Consider the following 26937-nt stretch of genomic DNA (forward strand, 5'->3'; position numbering starts at 1 on the left):
TTCTGTAATTGTTGCCACTAATGCACAGACTGGTGATGCTATGGAAGTTGTCAAGAAGTTTTTTCACAGAGTGATAAGACATTTGGGTCTATTTTCTTCTGCTTTTTTTTCACCTAACACTGATTTAAATTTGACCACTGAAGTTAAAATGCTGCTGAATAAATTAGAGAAAGTACTGTTACAAAAATTATGTTTGATTTTTCTTTAAAAAAAAACTGATTACTACACCATATAGATTGATAACCTTTAAAGTTCATTCATTACTGTATCTGGGTTGGAGGTCTCACCCCCTCCTAAGACCAAAAAATATAAGGAAAAACAAAGTCACTCAGTCCCTGCATCTCTGTCAGTTAGGGAACCGAGTCCGTTCCATGCTTCACCGGCACCCTTGGCGCAGATCTCTTCGGCACCAGGATCTGTGTCCTCTCCCTCAGTGCTGACCATGGTATTTACTCCTATCTCTGTTCCAAACACAGCACCACTGACTTCAGTGCCGTCTTTGGCTCCTACATTGGCTCCGATGACTGTTCATACCTCGGCTCCATCCCGGTCCACGGTGCTGAAAGCTTCCTCGGCTCCATGGGCTCCGATGACTGTACATACCTTGGCACCATCCCTGTACATGGCGCCTACAGCTTCTTCGGCTCCATGGGCCTCGATGACTGCACATTTCTTGGCACTATCCCCGGCCACGGAGCCGACAGTTTGTTCGGCTCCATTGGCTCCAAAACCTGATTTCATGCCAAGGACTAGATATTCTCCTACTTATGATCCTTTCTTGGGGCAGAGGTTTAGTCCCTTTCTAGAAAGACCTGATTCCCCTTCTGCAGCCTCTTTTAGATCAACTAGGAGTATTTCTGAACTAGACCTAGTGCGGGTTGTGGATCAGCTTCTGGTAGCTAGGGGATTGTCCATTCCAGCTAAACCTCCTGTCCGCCCTGGCTCAGAATCTTTCATCTCATCTTCCCCTGCTTATCCCCCCCCCCCCAGCTCCCACTTCAGTACATACTGTCTCAGCTCTGACAGCAGTGCCTTCCCTGTTGGCACCCATCACCCTTTCAGCATCGGCTACGATAGAGCCGATGCTTTCTCGGAGCAGTGCATGGACTTGTCCGTACCTTGGTACCTAATCTGGCACCTATTTTCTCGTTGGCACCGTCTGTCAACAGTTCCCAGTTCTCTTGTCACCCCTCAACTGGAATTAGTCTCTGGTGCTCTTTCTGCAAAGGTGATGGTTAAGGCCCATCACTCCAAAGGCTCACAACCAGACACTAGGACACCAGTATCAGAACCCCCTGTGAAGACAACCCCTTCTCCGGAATCCTCGTCAGAAGATCCCACTGGAGAGCCACCCAGTAAGAAATGGCACAAGAGGAAGCACCTTGACAAGCACCTTGACCCCCCGGAGGAATCTGTCACAGAAGACACTGATTGTGATGAAGGGGAAGGGTCGCCTCATTCTCTCCCAGATGACATTTCATTCAGAGACATTCTCGAAATCCTCAAACAGCGGGGGAATGGAAGTCTTCTAACTCTTCTTCTGACGAATCGGTGTTTCGGCACTCCTTCCGTACTCGGCCGTCTACTTCCTGGGTGACCCCACCAGCAGATGATCTAGTTGTGCAGCGTGCCCGGAAGGCCCTGGACAAAATTTTATCTACACCTGAAGACCAGCCCCAGTGATCCAAGCAGCTGACAGTTGACTCTGTGGTCGTGGCGGTGGCCACCAAGAGGGAATTGGCAGAAGATAGTTCCACTGTTCATCCTCCAAACAGGGAATCCCGGATCATGGACAGACTGGGGAAACAGACTTATTCTTCAGCGACCTTCGCCATTCTGTCGTTGAATTATCTTGCGCAGTTTACTTCCCTGCAAAGAGACTTAATTTCTGAAATGGCTTCCTCTTTGGTGGGGGGTACTGCCTGATGAGGTGCGTGACACTGTCGCCTCACAGCTAGCTACCCTTGAATCCATCTCAAACTCCTTGATGTGTTTGATATCTCACACCACCAATGGGGCAGCCCACGTGGCTGCATCTGGTGTTGTCATGAGAGGTAATGCTTGGATGCGGTTGTGTGATTTCACAGACCCTTTTAAATCTTCCTTCGTTAACGCACCTGTCGACAAATTTGCACTTTTTGGTCCCAAGGTACGTGACACACTTGCACGTAGTGAGAAAGATGGAAAGACCTTGTCTGCTGTGGGTATATGTTTTTCCATCCCCCCAGAGACCCTACTCCAGGAACCAGAAGGGGGGGAAGATATGGTTCAAGAAATCCCAAGGATCCTTTCACGACACTCATGGTGAGCAATCCCCCCACGGGCAGAGGGGGGCTACTCATATGAAAGATGTCCTTTTCGGGGTAGATGGGGGTCCACATAACCAGGGAGCCAGAGATTCTTTCTCCGGCAGACCCTACCAGCGCTCCTGAGCAGCTTCCAGATTGCTTTCCTCTGGAAGCAGTCGGGGGTCATTTCTCTCTGCATCTACTAGCCTGGCATCTTATTACTACCGATGTTTGGATGTAGAGAATAATATCCAGAGGCTACCAAATACCCTTCAACTTAACTCCCAGACCCGTCAAACGAATCCCCGATGTACTACCCAATCAGAGGGGATTAGCAGCCTTAGAAATAGAAAAACAGCTAAGAGAAAGGGTCATCCAACCAGTGCCACCAGAACAGACAGAATCCGGGTTTTACTTGAGGGTCTTTTTAGTGCCAAAAAAGACAGGGGGCTGGAGACCAATCCTGGATCTCAACCTACTCAACAAATTTATCAAACCTCAAAAATTCGAGATGGTCACAGTACAGTCCATTCTTCCCTTCTTAGGAAGAGACAATTTGATGTGTTCTATAGACGTACAGGATGCGTACTACCATATAAAGATGGATCACCGCTCCTGGAGGTTTCTGCGCTTCCTGCTGGTAGCCAATCCACTACTAGTTCAGGATACTGCCATTCGGTCTCTCAACAGCCCCCCCCCCCCGAGTATTCACCAAATGTATGGCAGTTGTTTTAGCTCATCTTCGACTACAAGGATTCCAGGTGTTTCCCTATCTAGACGACTGGCTTCTTACTGCTCTGACCAGGAATCTCCTAGTTCACAGCCTTTCTTACACTCCAGATCTCACTCTTCGCTTAGGGATTACAATCAACAAAGACAAATCTCAGATGTCTCCAACAAAGACACTGGAGTTTATTGGAGTGGTCTTCAACACAACATCCTGCCAAGCTTCTCTCCCCCCTCACAGGCTTTTGAAAATAAGACACCAAATTCAAGTCCTTCTGCCTCACACGTTTGTACCAGCGCATCTTGTACTGCAACTGTTGGGCTCCATGGCAGCTGCCATTACTTTGGTACCACTGGCGAGACTGCACATGAGAATCCTGCAGTGGCTCCTCTCCGTACAATGGTCGTTGTTAACCCACCCACTCAACCACATGATACGCCTTCCAAGCCGTTGCAAGGAGGAAATGCTATGGTGGATGGAGCCACAAAAGAATCTTTGGTTTCGACCGTTCTGTCTTCCCCAACCCATGGCCACAGTGACCACAGATGCTTCTCTTTTAGGATGGGGGGACATTTCCAGGGAAAAGACTGTCCAAGGCACCTGGACCCCCCCCCACCCCCCGAGGCCAACTTGCACATAAATGTCCTGGAACTGAGGGCAGTTCTCTTAGCATTGCAAGCGTTCCATGCATCCCTGCCTTTGAGGACCATTGCAGTGCAGTCAGACAACATGTCAGTTGTCTGGTATATCAACAAGCAAGGCGGAACCAGATCTTACCCCCTGTGTCAGGAAGCCATGAGGATTTGGCGCTGGGCAATAACTTCTAATCGCTTTCTTATAGCAGCGCACATTCCCGGGAGCTCCAACCTTATTGCGGACAATCTGAGCAGGAACATCCTGATGCCTCACAAATGGTCCCTCAGTCGTGTAATAACAGCTAGGATCTTCCAGCATTGGGGCAATCCTTGCTGCGACCTGTTTGCTTCCCCCCTGAATTACAAATGCAGAAGCTGTTTTGCCTTGATTCCCCCTCAGGGGGAATCACCGAGGGACACTCTAACACACAATTGTCCCCCAGGTCTTCTTTATGCCTTTCCCCTCATTCCAAAAGTTCTCCAGAAAGCTCAGAGATTGAAAAGCAAAATGATCCTCATTGCTCCCTACTGGCCACGTCAAGTCTGGTTCCCTTTTCTATGGCCTCATCTGATTCACAGCTTGTGGATCCTGGATCATTCCCAGGACCTGTTATCCCATCCTCAGGGATTGATCCACCCGAACCTGCACAGTCTCAAGCTCACAGCCTGGTTCCTCCACTTCCAATGATTGCCAGACTACCTGACATCCCATTTCCTGTTCGTCAAATTCTTTTGGCCTCACACAAACCTTCCACTAGAAAGGTTTATTGTAGTAAATGGACTAGGTTCTCTATTTGGACCAAAGATCAGAACTTAGACCCTTTCTCTATGCCTATTCAAAAGATTCTGCAATACCTGACTACTGTACTGCATGCAGGAGCCTCAGCTTCAGCAATCACTGTACATCTAGCAGGTATCGCTAATTTTCATAATGGTCTGGAAAATTCTTTGATTATGTCACACCGCCTATGCAAGACTTTTTTGAAGGGAGTATTACATGTTAAACCTCCAGTCAAGCCTCCCTTAGATCCCTGGGACTTTACTATGGTGCTTCAATCTCTTACAGGCTCTTGCTGTGAGCCTTTTGATTCATGTGACTTAAACTTTTTGTCTTGGAAAACCATACTTCTAGTAGCACTCACCTCAGTGAGAAGAGTATCTGAGCTGCAGGCCTTGAGTGTCAAGAGTCCTTACTTGATCTTCCACACGGACAGGATGTCCCTTCGTACTGACCTTTCCTTTTTGCCCAAGGTCATTTCTGTTTTTTCCGTTAATCTATTGCCCTGCCGGTTTTCTTCCCAAGGCATTCTAATAGAGGGGAGTACCTTTTGCACACCCTTGATTTGCACTGACAGCTTTGTTGTTATTTGCACATGACTAAATCTTTCAGGAAAACAGACCAATTATTTGTGGCTTTTGCAGGACCCAGATTGGGTAAACCTGTTTCCAAAGTGACCTTATCCTCTTGGCTTAGAAACGCCATTACCTGTATCTACCAACAGAATAAGCTACCCTTACCTTCCAGAATAAAAGCTCATTCTACCAGATCTATGGCTACCCCTATAGCATTTAATTCCAGAGCCTCTACAGATGATGTATGGGCAGCAACCACATGGGCAAGACCTCATACCTTCATATCTCATTACAAATTGGATTTGGCCTCCAGGGGACAAGCATCTTTTGGTTCTATGGTGCTCAGTGATATCCTTCCTTAGGGCTACCCAGGACTCTGGTAGCTGGGGACTCTGTCCTATCTGTAAAGTATGAATAAAGATTTACAACTTCAAATAAAGAAGTTATGTCTTACCATAGCGTTCTATCTGAGTTGTAGATCTTTTATTCATTCTTTAATTCCCACCCTCCTTCCCCCTGCCTGGACTCTTGGTGGATCTCAGGTACTCCTGGTTAGGGTGGATCTCAGGTACTCTTGGTTAGAGTATCTGCTCAGACAGAGCCCTCCTACTTTTCCTATTACTACATCTTACCTAGGGTGGGCAAACTCTATCTGGAGTATCTAGGAGAGGGGCATTGTGGGTAGGTTCTTAGCTGAGAGTTTTTGGCTTGCACAAGCTGGGAAACGGCCGTTTCGGTTCTGAAGATGGAACTGAGGTCCTACCTGTAAAGAATGAAGATCTGCAACTCGGATGGAACATTATGGTAAGACATAATTTTTTTTCGCAGATTCACAGTGTCCTTAGAAACTCCAGCAAATGTTTGCTGTTGCTATGGCAATGCACATAGAATGTGAAGAAAGCTTCACTTCTCTTAACCAACAGTACATTTTTCCCTCCTTTTTTTTAATGTATTTGTTAATACTAAAAGGAAATGATTCAAAGGACATATGTACATGAATGGAACATTTCAGAGTTATCACGAACATGTCCCCAATCCCAATAAGCATAACGGTGACTATCATTAATCTAATAATTATTGTAATAACAATTAAGTTCACTATTCCAATTAGTCTACCTTAAAACTAGATTATTTTAGACAAAAGGTGAAAGAAGATTTATGTATAGATAGTGAGTTATTAAATATATACAGACTGTATTAGTATAGTAAATAGGAGAGAATTTAGAAAGGGAGACAAGATGCAGTTAAAATAATTAATGAGAGAAGAGAGAAAGAAGAGAAAATTAAAAGAAAATACACATATACTATGTGTGTTGATTTACAGTATAGATATTTTATGTGCTATATAACTCTCCTTCTGTGAAAGAAAAGTACCCTGTTTTACAAACCTGATGTAATGTGAAAACTCTCGTGTCATATATTTTCAAAAAATATAGATAAAGATTCCAGTAGTTAGTTACCTTTGTTTTAAAATTCCAAGCAGTAAAATTGGTCCTTTAAAGTAATGTTAAAACAATTCATATCATAGTAGATGCTTTGAGAGATTTGACTGTAACAGTATCAGTCTTTTGCTTCTTCTTTTTGACATCTGTCCAGACATTTTGTTTCTTTTGTTCCCTTGAGTGAAGGTAACATCCATTCCATATCTTCTGGTAAAGTAATCACATTATTAGTTTTAATAAATGAAGAGGCTTCCTCTAAGTCAATAAAAGTATTCATCTTGTTGGCATACAGTATTCTTATCTTAGCTGGATATGCAAGTTGTGCCTTGATGTTATTTTGTTTCAGAAACTTTTTTCATTGGCCTCACTTTTTTCCTTTGTTCCATTATTCTAGATGAATAGTCGTTATCAAATCTTATCAGGCTCTGTTTATATTTTAGAGGTACCTTCCTCCAAGCAGATCTTAAAGTCAGTCCCTTGTCCAAGTATGAAAGAAATTTGATAATTATTGACCTAGGAGGAGAGTTTGAGTTAGAGGCAGGTTTCCCAAGAGCTCTGTGTGCTCTTTCAATGCCAAAGGAAAGTCCTTCTTTTAAATTTAAAAAGGCAGGGATCCAGCTTGATAAAAAGGAAATAATATCCTCACCTTCTGTGTTTTCAGGTAATCCGAAAATCCTGATGTTATTTCTCCTCTCCCTGTTTTCCAAGTCATCTACTTTATTAAGCAACCACGTGTTTTGTTTAAGAAGCAGCTCTTTCTGTGTTTCCTCTTCCTTAAGTCTACTTTCCAAGTCATTTAGAGAAACCTCTATTCCTGTTATCCCTGTCTGGTGGTGGTGTAGCATTTCCTTGAGGGTGTCAGCCTGTTTTTGACTGCTTGTTTTAAGATTTTCCAGGTTCTCTTTAAAATCATCCATCTTCAAAGACAACTCCTGCAGGGTAGATGCCATCTGTTGTAGTTCCTTTTTTAAGGCAGCATCTTGGTGAGAATTCTTTGAGTTGCTCATTTTAACAAGTGAATATATCTCCAAGCTTTTTGACGGGAAATTATTTGTAAAACTTCACCAAAGTTTCTAATTATGTAAATTAGTCCTTTATCTATAAGATTTTATACTTTGAAGAAAAAGAATATTTTTCCTGTCTTGTTTAAGTAGTTATATGGAGCTCTAAAATACTGCTGCTTTCAGTTAGCCATTCAGCATGACTGTCGTCGTAGTGTTTTTTGACTGTTACGGTTTTGGGTTTGTGAATTTTTGGCTTTATAGTCTTGAGATACTGAAATTCGATATTTCAGTATTTTGGGATTATAAAGTGAATATATATATATATATATATATATATATATATATATATATATATATATATATACACATACACACACACGTGCATGCACACACACACACACACACATATATATATATATATATATATATATATGTATATATATATATATATTTATATGTATGTGTGTGTGTATGTATATACAGTGGATATACCCCCCTGTTAAAATGTGTGTGTATATACAATGGATATACATCCCATGTTAAAATGCCATATTTTTGTGATATAAAAAATGAGACCACAATAAATCTTTTCAAAACTTTTCCCACCTTTAATGTGACCTATAAACCTGTATAACTCAATTGAAGGAAGTATATATGACTATTTTGGGTAAATTATATCAGAAAGTTTAGATGTTCGTGTTTCACTGTTGCAGTCATTACACTTGGGTTATCCTGCTGGCAGGCTACCCGCAGTCGGCCTGAATTCCAAAGTCCTGGTCCGGCGTCTATTGCTGTTGCCTTTTCCCTGACGTCAGTGCGCCAGGGATATAAAAGATGCAGCCAACACCATTTTCTTCAGTCTTTCTTGCCACGCGGTGCCCGAAGCAAAAGCAGTTCGCAAGTGCTGGTCGGCCGACTCCTGAGATTTTCAAAACCGAATTTCAGATCCGAAGAAGTACCCCATTGGGGAAACTTTTTTTCTTGCTCCAGACCAATGTCAGAAAAAGTTAACAGTTGTATTTCTTGTGGGAAGCAAATACCTCATAAGGATTTTCATTCTTACTGTATTCCTTGCCTAGGCCCTGACCACGACGTTGCTAGCGGTTGGTTTTGTGCTAGATTTAACCAGTGCACCATTAAGCATCGGTTCGATTTTGCCTTTCATTACTTTGGCTGAAGATTTAATTATATAATGCCGTCGGAGCAGCCGACGACCAGAGTTTATAAAAAGCGCAAGGAAAAGGAAAAGGACAGGCATCCGAGGTCCAAAACTGACAAGGCCTCTGCTAGACCAGTCGCTGGTTCTCAGTGAGGCGCTTTCGCAGCCCCTGATGCCCGCTACCTCAGCCACAGGCCACTTCCGACTCCCACGTGGAGCTGACTAGGCCTCTGGGATACTCAAGGTATTGGACATTCGGAAACTATTCCCTCAGATGGGTCTGGAGCCGCTGAGCAGGCATCTGCTTCTGAGGGTGCTTTTAGACCCACACAGTTATATGTTAAGCCAACCTCCGCTTCAAAGGCAAAGACTAAAGCAGCTCTAAAGACAAAGAAACAAGTACAGCATTCTCCTGCACAGACTTTCATGCCTAAAAAACAGATGCTTAAAATGGCCGAAGACCTAATTACTTTGATCAGGGGTTCCCATCCCCCTCCAGATAAGAGGCCTAGGCAAGAGACAGAATATGAATCTTCAGATCAGGTTTCCATTTCCTCTGATTCCTCTTCTGAACAAGGATACTCCCTTCCTCTCTATGAGGATTCTGATGCTGAAGAGTCTATTCCTTCAGCCTCTCCTCCTGAGGATTATTCTTTTGGGGAAACCCTTCACACCATGAGGGAGCACTTTCACTAGGAGAGCCAAGATTACTGAGAATCTAAGAAAAGGCTCAGAGACTTTCTTTTACTACCTCAGCACAGACCTCTTGCTATTCCACCTGTTCTAGACATAGTAGATGATTTCAGAGTCCAGCCTGTCTCCTCACTCTTTACCCCCTGCACCGGTTAAGCCAGACAGATACAACAGGGTTCCAGATTCCTACAAATGTCTATATAAAAACCCTGCTGCTGACCCAGAAACTATATCTCAGGGTCCCAGAGGGGTCAAGGCTTCCACTGCGAAAAACCCTGTCCCCTCTGATATGGATTTTAGGGCACTGGACAGATGGGGGGGGGGGAGTTGACACTTCTGCTACCTTGGCTGTAAGGGCTTTAAATTGTCAGTTTCGTATGCTTAAATATCAGCAATATTTAATGTCACTGCTAAAACAGAAAACTTTGACATTCTAAATGTGCAGATAACAAGGAAATGCAGGATTTATTGCATGCAGCTGAACAAGTGGGAAAACATACTTTGCAATGTGGTTTTGATTCAATGGAGGCTTACGGGTACGGTCATTAGAAGGCGTGCTTGATTAAAGGAACAAAATCTGCCTGATCATGTTAAAGCAAAATTATTGGATGCTCCTTTACAGCATGATACTTTGTTTGGTGTGGCAGAAGAGGTGTTGAAGAAAATGGGGGATAAAGCTAAATCTATGCAGACAGTTAAGGATTTCTTACAGGTACAACCACCCAGATTTAGCAGGAACTGACCTTCAAAGAATTGGTCCTTTCCAGTGTTAAGACAGGCCACAAAGTGGCAGATACAGACACCCTAGAGGCAGATCCCAGCCCCAAGGCTCATACAGGCCTAAACAATGGGGTGCTTCTACCTCCAAAAGTGGAGAAGACAAATCACAGCCATGTAGAAAACAGTCCCAATGACTTTCCTCTGCCAATACCAAACAGTCATCTTTTGGCAGCTCCCTTAGGGGGAAAACTAGCACTTTTTTCACAAAATTGGCATATAATCACGCAGAACAAGTGGGTCTTGAATATAATGTCCCAGGGCTACAGGTTCCACTTTCACACCCTGCCAAAGGCAAAAGGTATGCCATACCTGCCACAAAATCAATGGGCAGAGGCACAAAAACAAGTTACATCCCTCATGGACATAGCGAGTACCACAGCAAGAGCAGGGACAAGGATTTTACTCAAGACTATTCCTGGTACCCAGAAAGACAAAGCCTTGAGAACAATATTGGACCTGTCTATTCTAAACACTTTTCTGGACGTTCCAAAATTCAAAATGTTGACTGTGCAGCAGCTTCTGCCCATGCTGGGCAAGAAGGCTTGGCTTGTAACTTTGGACCTAAAAGAGGTATACCTGCATGTCCCAATCAGACAATCTTGCAGACGATCCCTCAGATTCATAGCTGGATCAGTGCACTACCAATTCTCTGCACTGCCCTTTGGCTTATCTACTGCGCCCAGGGTCTTCACAAAATGCCTGACACCAGTAATTGCTTTCTGCAGACAAAGGGGAATTCAAATATACCCTTACTTGGACGACTGCCTTATTCAAGCAGAGAACAAAGACATTCTACTGAGGCATCTCGCGTTTGTAAAAAGATTACTAATTTGCCTAGGGTACACGGTAAACGAAAAGAAATCAAAACTAGTACCCTCTCAAGAGATAATATTTCTGGGTGCAAACTTAAATACAACTGCTCAGATGGCTTATCTCACGCCAGACAAACAAAGGCAACTGACTTCTTACTTTGAAATATTGGCAACAAAGACCCAGTTATCTGCAAGAAAAATTCTGCAGGCTTTGGGTTTCATGGCATGCATGATAACAAGGAAATGGGGATGCCCAGACATAGATCTATTTGCTTCCTCGCATAACTGCCAACTACAGAGATTCTGCACAAGGACTTATCACAAACAAGCATGGAAAGTGGATGCCCTATCATTCAGCTGGAAAACCCGTACAGTATATGCCTTTCCTCCACTGCCTCTCCTCCCCAAGGTACTCCTAAAGGTCAGACAAGAGAAGCCAAAAATGATACTGATTGCCCCAGACTGGCCACGCCAGCACTGGTACCCAATCCTAAAGAGCTTGTCTCAAGGCCCAGCCTGGACATTACCCCAAATTCCTCATTTGCTGACCCTATATCTGGCTGCATGGCTGATAATTTAACCATTCAGAACACACCTCTCTCTAAAGCAGTTATGGATGTTATTTTGGAGGCCAGGAGGCCCAGCACCAGAAAATCTTATACAGAAAAATGGAAGAGATTCTGTGCTTGGAACCTGGCACAAGGAATGGACACGCTTGTACCAAATATTCCTCAGATTTTACAATACCTAACTGAGATGCTGGACAAAGGCCTATCCTTCTCATCAATTAAGATCCATGCCTCTGCCATTTCAGCTCATTACAATACGGATCCACCTATTTTTTCACATCCACTGCTAAGGCAGTACCTCAGAGGAGCCAAAAAACATAAGACTCCAAGGAGAGCTCCAACACCTGCATGGGACCTCAATTTTGTCTTGGAAAAGCTCACACTGCCTCCTGTTGAGCCAGCCAATACAGCTGAGATAAAATACTTATCATGGAAAACAGCTCTGCTCCTAGCACTAACCTCAGCAAGAAGAGTCTCAGAGTTACAGGCACTAATGGCTGTAGAACCTTTTATTATTTTCCATCCGGACAGGGTTTCTCTAAGGACAAACCCAACATTTATGCCTAAGTTAGTGTCCAGTGTGGCTCTTAACCAAACCATTCATTTGCCTACCTTTTATCCAAAGCCACAGAATAAGGGGGAGAGACTTCTGCATTCTTTGGACATGCACAGACCGCTACGCTTCTACTTGGACAAAACTAAAGCCTTCAGAAAGACTGAGCAACTCTTAGTGGCGTATGCTGCAGGATCGCAAGGAAAAGCTATTTCAAAATGGATAGGCCACTGCATTCGTTTCTGTTATTCACAACATGGCAAATCAGTGCCTAAGGGCATTAAGCCACATTCAACCAGAGCAGCAGCCACTTCAGCAGCCTTCCTCAGAGGAGTATCAACCAAGGACATTTTGGAGGCTGCCAGTTGGACTTCAGTGCACACTTTTACAGAGCACTACCACTTACATCTTTACTTTAAATCCAGAGCAGGCTTCGCCACTGCAGTTCTGCAGGGCCTCATAGCCACTCCTAATTCTATCTAGGCCCAGCCACCCAACCTCAGCTTTGGGATTCAACCCAAGTGTAATGACTGCAACAGTGAAACACGATGAACATAGTACAGTTGTGTACCTACCATAAATGTAGATGTTCAAGTGTATTCACTGTTGCAGTCCAGGTTACCCTGCCTCAATCCCTCTTTCATTGCTGGGACTTATCTGTACTTCTCTATTCTATACAACATATGTGGTGTATTTGCTTGTAGATGAAAGTAATGTTTATGTTAGTGCATACTTTTTTATGAGCAGAATTTTTAGCCTACCCTTTTGGGGGCACCTGACATCCGGGGCAAGAAAAACTGAAGAAAATGACATCGGCTGCATTTTTTATACCCTGGCGCACTGACATCAGGGAAGAGACGACCACAGCCGATGCCGGACCAGGACTTTGGAATTCAGGCCGACTGCGTGTAGCCTGCCAGCAGGATAACCCAAGTGTAATGACTGCAACAGCGAATACACTCGAACATCTACATTTATGGTAGGTACGCAACTGTACTTTTCCCTTAGAGATTTAATAGAGGATGGCATTAAAAAGTAGTTTCCTTTCTACTAACAAAATCCATGTATCTTCTTTTTTATTGCTTCTTGAAAGTTCATAAAAACATCCCTAATCCACCTAATTGTCTGTTTCAGGATGTGGTGGCTTTCAGGAGAAAGTTGGTAAATTAATAAATGAGTGGTTGACAACATTTGTAGTGAAACTGCCATCCCAAATTAGGTACTGTAAGGATTTGTTAGAATAAGTGATAATGTCTTTACCAGTACCGGTGAAGATTTATATTTTGCTACAGTAGATATTGATAGTTTATATACTTCTGTAAAACACTTTTGATGTAATTCCAGACTTTTTAAATGATAGAGTGGTTAGCTGAATATATAATTAATTGAATTTTGTGTAAATACGTAAACTTTTTTATATTATAAAAGAAGGGAACTGTGACGAGGGCATAATTTGTACCCTTGTATGCAAATCTGTTCATGGTGGTCTTTGAGATGAAATAGGTGTATAATAAGGATTTTCTGGTGACCAACTTGAATTAACAATTTTTGAAGCTGATTTATATAAAATCTATTTACAATTAAGTTTTACTTATGAATGTTCTGAAGAGTAATAAACTTTTTAGATGTGAGTTTTTTTTTTTTTTATATAATGCTAATTGTTTAGGTACTAAATTGTTTTGGAAAGAAGTTTCTGCCTTAAGTTGTTTTGAAGGCTCCAATTGCTATCCTTCACATAACCTACATGACTTACCATGTGGTGAATTTAAAACAAAGAAACTGTTTAAAACACAAACACACAAAAATTGACCAGAGAGGTGGACCCTGGCAATTTAAAATTAGAAATGGAAGAGCTTTTTTTGGCAAATCAGATCTGCACCTTATCTACCTCCAGGGGTTAATGAATATGTTTCTGTTAAATGCATTCTTAAATACCTGCCCTAAGGAGGTAGTTGTTCTGTTTATAGCTTTGTTAGTTTTTATTTCAAGCTTTCTCCCATTTATTTATATAGGAATGTGTTCTCTTGCAAGATACATTTTTTACATACTCCTAGTACACCATCTTATTGATAGTAATTAATATCTAATTTAAATATTAAATACTCATCTTTTGATATATTATTAATTCTTATAAGTTAGAACCAAACAAGAAGAACCCAACGCAATTACCACACCTGGATGTGCTGAAGTTGAATATACTGCTCGTACAACAAGGATGTAGATAATTATTTATTCCTTCACGAACACAGAACACAATAATAGTAGGTTTAGCGCTTTCAACTGTACACCACAGTCTTCCTCAGAACAGTCAATTATTGCACATTCACCTTTTTATAGTCATCTAATAACTTAATTAGGTACATCATTAAGTAAAAACCGCCAAAATCCTTAAAGGCATACATATCAATACAATACAATGTTGTATGTAATGTTAATAACATATTAATCCCTCAAACTGTTAAAATTGTAAAAAATTATTATAAAAAGTATAATACTATATTATGTGTCCCTATACTATTCAACAATTATAATAGCATATTCTAATAAGAAAAAAACAATTGATGTGCAAGTATACTATACCTAATGGTCATGTCTATCTACAAGTAGTATAAATATGTATATTTAAAATTTGGTGATAGTCATAATAAAAATTAGTAAGATAGTCGTAATGACAATATGAATATATATATATTCCTATAGACTTGCATTCATATACTAAATAATGTAAAAAATGTTACATTGTTGTACATAACACATATCATCTTATGAAAGGGCTAAAAAAGGTTTTATACTAATAAATTTGTTTAAGCCGGGTCTTCTAGTGGAATCAGTAAAGATTTGCCACCTACTTTCATACTGCGCCAACTGCATTTTCCAATTCCCTCCAAATGGTATACTGGTAATCTGATCAATAATAGCAAATAAAAAGCCATGATCGTTCCCTTTCTCTAAGATATGTCTATACAAAGCATTTTTAGTATCACTTTTCTGTATTTTATATTGGTGTTCATATATTCGCTTTTTCAGCTGTCTTAGTTTTTCCAATATAATGTGCATTGCATTTTGTGCATATGGCTGCATAGACTATCTGCTTCGTGTTACAATTCCCCGTCCTACATTTGATGATAGTATGGTTAATATCATCCAACCTAATAATCTTAGCTTCATTGATGTACCTGCACTGTTGACATCTTCCACATTCAGAAGTACCTTTAAATCTATCACCTTCATCCTTTTTATTGCACACTCTTTCCAGTATATTTTTCATATTGGGGGCTGTCTTAAATACACATTTGGGAAATTTTCCTAGTTTTTGTTCTACATCCATAGTTGTTATTACTTCCCAGTGTCTTTGCAAAATTTCTCTTACTAAATAAGTGTTAGGTGTATACATCAATACACATACTCTTCCACTATACTCTTTCTCCAATGCTGTCCGTTTATCCATTTTATAACTCCCTAACAGTGGTAGGTACTTAAAACTGCACTCATTATGCACATATTTTATAACATCTTGGACCATATTATCTGGGTAAGCTCGACTTAGGAATAACTTTTCAATAAGCCTAAGCTCGGTCTCCATGATGTCCCTTGTAGATGACATCCTTGCAGCTCAAATGCATTGTCCTTTTATCACATTTTTAAAGACGTATGGGGGGTGGTTACTGCTGTAATGAATATAATCATTCGAAAAAGTAGGTTTTCTGTACACTTTTGATATAAATCCTTCCTCATCATGACTCAGCAATATATCTAAATATGGAATTTCCGTATAACTATAGTTGTGTGTGAATTTCAAAAATTCTGTAGTGTTATTAAGGAAATCCATAAATATGTGTAATCTGTCCACGGATGCATTCCATAAAATAAATATGTCATCCAAATATCTGGCATAATATACTATATCAGAAAAAAATTCACTTTTAAATACAAATTCAGACTCCCATTCTAACATAACCATATTCGCAAAAATGGGAGCACAGGCTGCTCCCATTGCCACTCCCTTGGTTTGTCTGAAATATTCCCCCTGAAATAGTATATAATTATGGTCAAGTACCAGGGACATCATATCACAAATTAAACATATCTTGTCCCAAGAGTAGCCTGAATGTTTTCTTAGACTACTAGCAAAAAATTCCAGACCTTCATCTTTCGGGATGCTGGAAAACAAATCAACAACATCAATTGTAAGATATATTAAATTAGGGCTCCATTTATCCTTAGTTAGTTCTCCCAAAAATTTCCATGAATCCTTCATGATGTGCGGAATAATGTTATAAATGTTTTTTAACCATCTGTCTATCAGCTTCCCAATATTAAAGGTTTTGGACATAGAACCTGAAACGATGGGACGGAAGGGTGGATTCTCAAGGGATTTGCGTACTTTAGGGATTCCTACCATTTTTGCCAACACTGGATGGTCAGTTTTCAAAAATGAATATGTGTCATTAGATATCCTGTTATATCTATGAGATACTCTTCTATACTCAAATCTATTCTTTTATGTCCAATATTGATTTGATTGATAGAAATGTTTTCATAGTTGCCTGATTCATAAAGGAGGTTGTGAATACCCTGATTGTATTCGTTTGTATAAAAAATTACTGCCCCACCTCCCTTATCAGGCTTCATTATTCTTATATCTTTATTACACATAATCTTGGATAAACACTGTCTTTCAATTAGTGAAAGGTTATCATTTGTGTTTGCCAAGTTATTCCTATTCTTCCTCAAATTATTATGTGTCCAATAGATGTCATTACAGACCAATTTTTCAAAATTATGTACTTGTGGATTGGTCACAGGAATGTATGTGCTTTTCTTTACAAGATCTGTACCCATTATACCCTTACTTCTCACTTCTTTTGAATCATTTTTATCAAATTGTAAGGCTAAGTTAAGTCTTCTGCAATACATCTTAACTTCCTTGATGTTATCCACTAAATTCCATCCAACCACAGGAATAAACTTCATTCCCTTACTCAAAAGTTTGGCAAAGTCAGTATCTACCTCAATCTCTGTGTAGTTAAACACTTTAAACCCATCATATATAATTATTTTGGGTCTTTGAATAACTAAACTATTTTCTAAGGGGTCCAACTCCTCGTTAATACTATCCTTGGAATTAGTTAAATGAGATAAAATAGGCAAATTGTCTGACCTAACATCCACACATGCCCGAACAGTGGATGGCTGATCTCTTGTACTCTTAATTAGGTCCTGTACCATTGTTTGTGGGGATTTCATATTGGAAAAAATCTCCCTCCCTGAAAATTTTCGTCCCTAATGGAGCCTTTAGATTGTTTTCTCTTGGCCTGATACCTCTTGTTATCTTCAGAAGCTCTATTATTAGGCCAAACGTAGGCTTTATTATTCTTATATAAATCCAAATCCTGTGACATTTTCCTGTTTTTCCTCTCTACTATAGTACATATTTTATTGTCAGCAATAGTATATTGTTTCATATAAAGCTCCTTCCAAAATTCATAGTCCTTATGGCTAGTGATGGTATTATTCATACTTTCTAATTCATCCGCCAATTTAATAAGTTTTTCATCCTGATATTTAATTAACAATTTCATAAATGCAAATCCAAATCCATCAAACAAACCATTAAAATCATTGACTGTATCTGGTGCATACACTGTACACAATGGCAACTTAAAAAATCTTAAGCCTTTAGGTACTATTTTTAATTTAAGACATTTGGACAAATAACTACAATCAATTTTAGTGTTTTTATAAGATACAAGAAGTCATAAATTAGTTCTTTCAAAGACGTATATATACATTCTGTACTTTTACATTTCTCATTAAAATTTCCAACTTCTACTTCAAAAAAATCATGACTATCCCCTAAAAACTGTTCCATCAAACACTCTCTTCATTGTATACTTTTCCATTACATTTATTATTCATTACGTTTTCAAATTCATCTCTCCCTTGTTTAACATAAAACTTGGATTTACAAGGGCTCGATACCACATGTGAAACAGTATGAGAAACAGTACCTTTTGTATCCAAAATGGTCTTCGTTTTGGCATTGCCATATTTCTTAACAGGTGGTAGCTCCTTTGGACGTGCCCCTGTAAATTGTTTGTCCAGTCGTGCCCTACTAAAACTAAAATCAAATGTAAAATCATGTTCTAATGTATTACATGGGCGTTCATTAGAGAAATGTTCTCCATCATTGTTAAATAAATCTAACCCGACATCAGTAATCGCCTTATGCGTGTCGGGTAAATCAATGTTAAAATTAGAGTTACAATTCAAGTCAAAGACAGCATCCATGTCCCTTAATTCCTTAGGAAAGCCGCAATCCGGTGTATGCAGTATGTCGCCTCCATACTGCCTTGATGCTGGAGTACACGCATGAGCACTTCCCTCTTTGCGCTTGCTTACGTCAGACGCTTCTCTTAGCTTGCGTACATCAGCGTCGTTGGAATCCAACGCTTCTGCTGAATTGTGAGACTCTGTTTTCTCTCCGTTAGCAGTCACTAAACTAGTGACTAAATCTAAAAGTCTATGCACTTCCCCTTGTAAAGCCGTAACATCAGCTCTTAACACCGCAAACTCATCCTTCGACAATAAAGCAGTAGAATTATCCAACGAGTCGGCCATCCGGATAATAACTCAGAACCAAACAAGAAGAACCCAACGCAATAACCACACCTGGATGTGCTGAAGTTGAATATACTGCTCGTACAATACGATCATGGCTTTTTATTTGCTATTATTGATCAGATTACCAGTATACCATTTGGAGGGAATTGGAAAATGCAGTTGGCGCAGTATGAAAGTAGGTGGCAAATCTTTACTGATTCCACTAGAAGACCCGGCTTAAATGAATTTATTAGTATAAAACCTTTTTTAGCCCTTTCATAAGATGATATGTGTTATGTACAACAATGTAACATTTTTTACATTTTTTACATTATTTAGTATATGAATGCAAGTCTATAGGAATATATATATATTCATATTGTCATTACGACTATCTTACTAATTTTTATTATGACTATCACCAAATTTTAAATATACATATTTATACTACTTGTAGATAGACAGACATGACCATTAGGTATAGTATACTTGCACATCAATTGTTTTTTTCTTATTAGAATATGCTATTATAATTGTTGAATAGTATAGGGACACATAATATAGTATTATACTTTTTATAATAATTTTTTACAATTTTAACAGTTTGAGGGATTAATATGTTATTAACATTACATACAACATTGTATTGTATTGATATGTATGCCTTTAAGGATTTTGGCGGTTTTTACTTAATGATGTACCTAATTAAGTTATTAGATGACTATAAAAAGGTGAATGTGCAATAATTGACTGTTCTGAGGAAGACTGTGGTGTACAGTTGAAAGCGCTAAACCTACTATTATTGTGTTCTGTGTTCATGAAGGAATAAATAATTATCTACATCCTTGTTGTACGAGCAGTATATTCAAATTCTTATAAGTTGTTTTAACTACACAGTCCAGAAGCATTATTTCAGGTTATACTATGAACATTGACATTGATATTAGATTTTTTATTATTCATAATGTTGTAGTATTAATATATAGTTACAAAACATTTAAAGGAATGTTTTTATTGCATTGTTTTAAATTTTCGGATTTAGACATGAATTTAAACAAGCCTTTGATTTGTTATGTTTTCTTTTCGTATACTTGAAAATGTGTGTTCACGTTTCTCTTTTAAGAATACTTACAGTGTTATGCTTATTTTAATTGAATGATTGGTTTTATACATTCTTTGTATAAAATGCTGCTTAATTGGCCTTTGGTTTTGTCTGAAGAAGGAGAGGTATTGTCCGCTCCGAAAGCGCTAATTAGTCAGTTTGAATTAATTTTTATTGCTCCGTCTCATTCTCGCTACCTTTTGTGTTTTAAACATGTGGTGAATTTATTAGGGCTAGGGGAATGTGCATGAAATGGTCAGAATTTCATGAGGAAGCTGACCTAATTATTAGTTGTATTATTCAGAGAGGCTGTAGTATTCAAAGTGTAGAGAAAGGCTATTGGAAAACCTGTAGAAGTACTAGAGAGCTTTTATTATATAGCAGTAAAATATTGTATTAAATATTTATTAGGTATGAGAAATGTATGATCAGATTAAGTCAAAAACGAAAAGATTTATATTTTGATATCTTTTTGTAAATTTTTATTGTTTTAATAATTTTAGGTTTTGGGGGTTTAAAAAAATTTGCCAGTTTTGGCTAAAATTCTTGGGGGGGTGTTGTGCGTAAAAGAGATTTACATCTTGTTCATAGTCATTTTGCAGTAATTTATGTCCACTTGCCACAATTGCAATATTTATAGCATGGATTCATCATTGCATAAAATTTATTTTTTTTCTGTATATAATAATTTTAATTGTATTACTAAGTATGTTACACAATATGACGTGAGTGTAATTTGTACTATATTGGTGAAACTTCAAGAATTTTTTTTAATGTAGGATGCGGGGAGATCTTAATACTATTCGTTTGGGTGAGGTTGAAATCCAGCATTTTGTAAAGGTTCATAGTGGGATGCTCAAAGTTTCAAATATGTAGTGCTTGCATTCTTGAACACTTGAGGTTGTTGTCCTTCTAGAATTCGTTTTAAAAGTGAATTCAGTGAAATGCCCATTTTGACATGAATGGTGATATGTAAGAAGTTCAGGCAGTGTGTGGATCATTGATATTCTTGCTATTTCAGCTCTGGGACAAGTTTTCAGTATTGATTTAAATATATATATAGATATAGATAGGTATATAAATATATATATATATATATATATATATATATATATATATATAGGTATATAAATATATATATATATATATATATATATATATATATCCAATACATATTTTTCATTTTATTTTTCCTACATGACTTTTCCAGCGACATCTGCTATCCATTAAGTCTTCCCCTTTGTGCCCTCATATTGTGTATTCCCTATGTGTGCAAGAGCTGGTTGGGAGAGAGGCCTCATCTTGAGTATTCAGGCAAAACAGTATTCTGCTCCTCCTTCCTGAGGGATGGTCATGTCTGTCCTTACCATACTAATTACAGCAGATGCCTGAGCTTCTAACTGGACTCTGGTCACCTGGCCCATAGGCAGGGCTCTTTCTCTCTCTCTCTGTCAGTGGAAGAGAGAGGTTTTTTTTGTAATAATTTTGAAATAATTTTAGACTGTATAGTTCTCTCTCTTTATGTATGCGGTTCTTATGTTTTTGTTTTCTGGAACCTTGCATAGGTTTGCCTGAGAACAGAGTAGTGTGAAGAGCCAGCGAAATGAAGAGTGAGCAGTGATGGATAATCAAGAGCAAAGGTATGTTTTTGTTTGTTCATCTTCCCTAGCGTTTGCATCCCATTTGGTAAAACAGGGAGGGGTTAATTATAAAGAATATCATGAGAAGAGCCATATTTCTTAGTGCTGAATGTTGAAGCCTTGTATGTGCTATGTATCCAAAGTCTGGGAAGCTGGGCCATTGCAAACTATATTTTACATGGCAAAAGAGTAGTATCTTCCCAAAAATGTTGTTTTGCCTGAGATAAGGGAGATGACTCACTTAAATATTTTAATGTAGATTATAGATGAACAGTTCATTTTTCGAAAGCAAGCAATTTACATTATTTACAAATGTGTGAATCATTAATGTTAGTACTTCCTTATGGTGCTGTGGAAGATTTGCAGTTACACTTCTTAACTGATACCATGTGCTTTGCTGAGGTTTTAAAGTCAAAGCAGCTTATCTTAAAACAATCATTTGTTGTGGTTATTGAATGGATTTGTGGTGTTTGGTTGTTGAAGAAATTTGTTTAGATTACAGAGCATAAACTGTAATCGTATGAATGATAACATGAAGTTGGAGACTCGTGGAGTGAGCCAGGTAAAGCAGTATTAACAGTTAGAGGGCAGTGCTAGGCAGGGATGGTTGTATTGACTTATGGAGTTGCAGACATTTGGCAAACTATTATTTTTAAATGTCACAGATTGCAGAAATTATTGATAGTCAGACAAACTTACCCTGGTTCTTATTTGCTGGCTGAGTTTTACATCACCTTTTAATAAGTCTTAGATGTCCATTGTAAATATTACTGATGTAGTTTGGAATTTAGTCACAGCTCCACATCTGGCCTGACTGCTGAAGCTTTTGGTCATCCCCAGAAAGAAGTGCCCTGCTCCCCATTACTTCCCAGGAATTTGATTAGGTTTACAGTTAAAGGAGGCGTAGCTTAGCATTCTCTGTCCTTTTGCCACACCAAAATAGTTGGACATCAACACATTTGTCTTTTGGTCTTTGCCATGTTCTTTTCAAAGAATAAAAAAAATATTTAGGAACCCTTTTTGCTTGTAAAAATCTTTTTCTTGTAATTGAGCTTGTGAATTTTTTTGCGATTGCTTAGATATTTTATGAGAATCTTGATGCTCGAGAAATGTTAACAAGTGTACCTGCAAAAGACCAATCCAGCCTAAGGAGAACTCTCCAGCCTGGGTTCCCGCTTCCTTCTCAGACATCCTACTATTCTTGTGGCATGGTCTTCAGAGGACCCATTGGTAGTCCAGAGTTTAAGGTAGATGCTTTCCCTTGAGGAAGAGCTTCCATTCCAAAATTTGGAAGAGATTATATCTGATAGACAACTTCAGGTATGTCACCATATATATAATACTACCTATTTTTATCTATCCCTTGTGGAACTGGGAAAATTGCCAGAAAGTTGTAATTAATACTTGTGTGTGTGTGTGTGTGTGTGTGTGTGTGTGTGTGTGTGTGTGTGTGTGTGTGTGTGTGTGTGCACACAAACGCACACATTTTATGTATGTAGATGGGTCCCCTACGAAATCTCGAACGCACATAATCCCAATGCCCAAAATACCAAGACAAAAAGCCTGAAACCCCCCATTACCGAAACGTTGAAAGCGCGAAATTCAAAATCGCGAAACTAATACATACATACAGCACACACACAAACTTACACATACCCTCCCCCCATAACCAAGTAAACAACCCTACACTAAAGATAAGCAGTGGGCTTCACCCCCCTGCACCCCCCATGTGGGGGGCACAACCCCCCCCACAACCCCCTACTTTATTATTCTAACTGCGAGATTGCACAAACATATACACAAGGCAAACTCACACACACACATTACAGTCCCTCACAGACACACACATACCACAGTCACAACACACACACACACACTATAAAGCCCCTCACAAACGCACTTACACACACATACTTACCTGAACTACAACACCAGAAGCACGAACTCAAAATCCCTTAACATCGGGATTTTAAATTTCCTGCTTCTGGTCTTTCGGTAGTGTGGGGTTTTGGGCTTTTCGTCTTTTCGGTATTTTGCGCGTCAGGATTCTGTGTGTTCGGGATTTCGTAGGGGACCCATATAGACATATTTCTTTGTATACATTTTATGTATATATTTATATTTGTGTGTATGTGTATATACTTGCACACACACACACGTACGTACAAATAATCTTTATATATGTAAATAAGATCAACAGAGAGAGAGAGAGAAATATAAACAAAGAAGGGGTTGACACCATATTGGCTGGGTGGTGGTAAAAAAAATAATTTTAAATTGAACGAACTATATATGGAAAGCATGTGAAGTAAAAATAAAAAGGTGCATAATAATAAATAAAGGTAACTAGTTACAAAAACGTATGAAACTGATTAACATTTGATGTTTAAGCAAACTGCAAACCAAGTGAAATGTGCAAATATTAAAACATATTTGTTGAGAGGTATGTAAATTATTTCAAGGCCAAATGGCTGCTTTCTCTGCTGATGCTTGCCCCAGTCTGCCAGTTTTAATTACTGGAGGTTTGCCAAGGAGTACATGGCCACTTGACATAGACTTAGTCTCCAAGCAGCCCAGTCTTCAACTCTTGAGTGTGGCTTCCCCAGCAGGAAGGTTGAATCCCTCCTTTGGATGACTGTATCAGTGACCATACTGCTGTCCTCTCTCCTGCAAAGGATAGCTCCATAAGGATAATGTTCAGTCTACTGAGGGAACTTTTTTAAATGGCTGTTGAAAAGTTTGAGTGACAAAATAGGTACATAGACTTTTTGGGTGGAAGGGAGCCAAGACACTCCCTCCTCCCATATTCTAGGAATGTGAGGGTGCCCTAATTTTTTAATACATTTGTATTGCATTCATCAAAATAAAACACACTTAACATCCTTTAGTCAGTCCTCATAATTGTGACAATTCAACTTAACAGTATAACAGTTAACAAGAATATTGTTACTGTTGAATTTTCATTTAGTTTAACGTCTTGGGCAGTTAACAGTAATCACTATAAACTTACGTACAGATAAGATCCAAAGTCGATATTTTAATGATAGTTCAGTAATAACTTTGGACTTTGAATAGCAAAGTATGGAAATGTACCAGAGCTTAGTATAGCATTCCCATTTAACACTTTCCTCAACAGAAGTTGGAGGGAATTAATTACATTAACTTCATTCCCCATTAAATACATACAGTTAAAAAATGTTAATCCCTTTCCAGTCAGATGGTTTAATAAATCTGTACAGTTGTAGCTCTGAGTTTCTTTATAATTTGCAGGGTAATTATGTATTTTCCCATGAAACTTTGTATTTTATTTTTATTTGTTTAGATAGCCTAGCAGCTTTCCTTATTACCCAACTCTTCCATTAATAAAACCACTTTTGTAAGTGTCAGCATTGACCTTGACTTCTTCTTTGTAGTAATCTTGTTGCTAGGAGACTAATATTTAAAGGAAATCATACATCATTTCTGGTACATTATAACCCTTTATTGTATCTTAAAGGCATAAATGTTTAGTCATCTGTACTTAAGTGGTCTTAAAACTTCAGATGACAGTCTAAAAGACAAAACAATCCAAGATATCTTCCCATATCTTAATTGCACAATACAGGAAATTAGGACTAACTTAAATCTTTCCAAGTCTTACATAATAATACTAAGACAAACTACTATATCTAATAGTGACATAGAAACTTGCAATTTGCTTTGGAAAAATATTCTTTCAACAAGGAAAACTATTAATAATTTATATAAAATGATAAGTAAGATTAAATTCCAGAAGGAGCTTCTCTTTTCCAACTACTGAAGAAAACTAAAACCCACCATAGATGACCAACAAAATAACACAAGCAATTAGCTTAACACTGAAGATCATACCACTTAAAAAAATTAGCTTACACACAGCTAATGATCAGTAATAATGCTTACTTTACACCTGCAATCCTCCACAAATTCAATACATCAAGGTCACCACTACGCCCACACTTCAAGGACCAGACATCCGACCTATTGCATGTATTTTGGAGTTGCAAATGTGTGTACAAATTATGGAATTCTCTCAAAGAACAGTTACAAAAGATGGGCTACCAAACGTCAACATTAACATGGGAATTAGCCTTATTACACATTCTTCCAACTAACATTCCCAAAAAACAAGCAGATACACTCTTAATATTTTTTCTACTAATTAAATTATATATAGCTCTCAAATGGCTAGATCCGTTGAATATATCTTGGGAGGGTTTTAAACAAATAGCCATAAAACATCTCTTAGCTCACAAAGTAGTAATGGATAAAATAAACCAAAACATGAAGTCCAGAGAAATCTGGGAGCAAACCTTTAATATAATATTAGCATAGTCAACCACATAGCAACTTAAGAATACACCTTAATAGAACCTAGAAACTCATGCAGGATTTGACAAACTAATCATAGTTTAGGTATTAAGATTGTATGTGTTGTTTTGTAGAACAGTTGAGCCAATGGTGAAAGCATCTGTGTAAATAGTGTAAGTAATTGTGTTGTATGACCTACACCTTATGGTATTAACACTAATGTATAACATACTCCTGTGGTCATGTTGTAAAGATCAATTTTTGTGTCCTATATAATTGTAAAAGAAAAAGAAAAATTATTGAAAAAAAAAACTTCAGATGACAATCCTTGCAAGTCTTCCTTTAAGACAAAATCCCACAGTAGTCCCAAAACAATTCAGTAGTCTTGTATTCCAATGAAGATAAAAAGTTTAATGACAAGCAAAAATCCAAGCGGTAAGTAATCCAGTAGGTAGATTACTGCTTGGATTTTTGCTTGTCCTTAAACTTTTTATCTACCTACTGGATTATTTACTGCTTGGATTTTTGCTTGTCATTAAACTTTTTATCTTCATTGGAATACAGGACTACTGAATTGTTTTGTGACTGCTGTGGGATTTTGGCTTCAGGTGTGGTGTTTGTTTTACCAGTTGCTTTTGTTCACCACTCTATGCATGTTTTGGCTGTTGAAGTCTTCATTTAAAACAAACCAGATTTGCATGTGAACTGCTTTACAGCTCCAAAAATATGTGTGCATTTAGGAGTGTCCCCCTTTACCTGTGAGGGGTATAAAATATATTTGTGGAGGTGTTTCTTTGGAAAAAGTCATAAAACCACCTTGATTTGTGACTTTATAGTATTTCCAGGTACCATGTACACCTATTTCCACATTAATCTGTTTCGTTTTCTAGAATAGCACTCTTTTCCCCCTCAGTCTTCTCTACCATGTCCTTTATTGGTTCTTTTAAGATGTTTCTCATCCTGTTTACTGAACCCTTTAGCAGTGGGCTACTCTCCCTTCTGGTTTCCAATATTTAAAAAAAAAAAAAAAAAACTCAAGCTGCCTCTAGTAGTATCAGTTCTATGTTCCTTGATTTGTGAAGCAGCTTTTCCTGTTAAATCTGCAGGAAATTAAGGAGCCCATATCTCTCCTTTGTTTATTCCCAGGGACTCAAATTACCCCAAAATCTCATTTTATCCCAATATATAAATTTAATCTTCATGCCCTTCAGACTAACTAAACTCTTTTTTTCCTCGGGAGACCTAAAT

General features: G+C 38.6%; 1 protein-coding gene across 2 annotated transcripts in view; it reads left to right on the plus strand.

Annotated features, from left to right (window-relative positions):
• ALS2 (alsin Rho guanine nucleotide exchange factor ALS2) overlaps positions 1 to 26937 on the plus strand; it is a 2167716-nt gene that overhangs the window by 80519 nt on the left and 2060260 nt on the right. For both annotated transcript variants that reach the window (XM_044075110.1, XM_044075111.1), the window contains exon 2: positions 21286 to 21360. In XM_044075110.1, the coding sequence (XP_043931045.1) occupies positions 21341 to 21360 (20 nt within the window). In that variant the 5' untranslated portion in view covers positions 21286 to 21340. The remainder of the gene's footprint in view (positions 1 to 21285; positions 21361 to 26937) is intronic.

This window comes from Protopterus annectens, chromosome 6.part0 (assembly GCF_019279795.1).
Source record: "Protopterus annectens isolate FY-2018-M chromosome 6.part0, PAN1.0, whole genome shotgun sequence".
Classification (NCBI taxonomy): Eukaryota; Metazoa; Chordata; order Ceratodontiformes; family Protopteridae; genus Protopterus; species Protopterus annectens.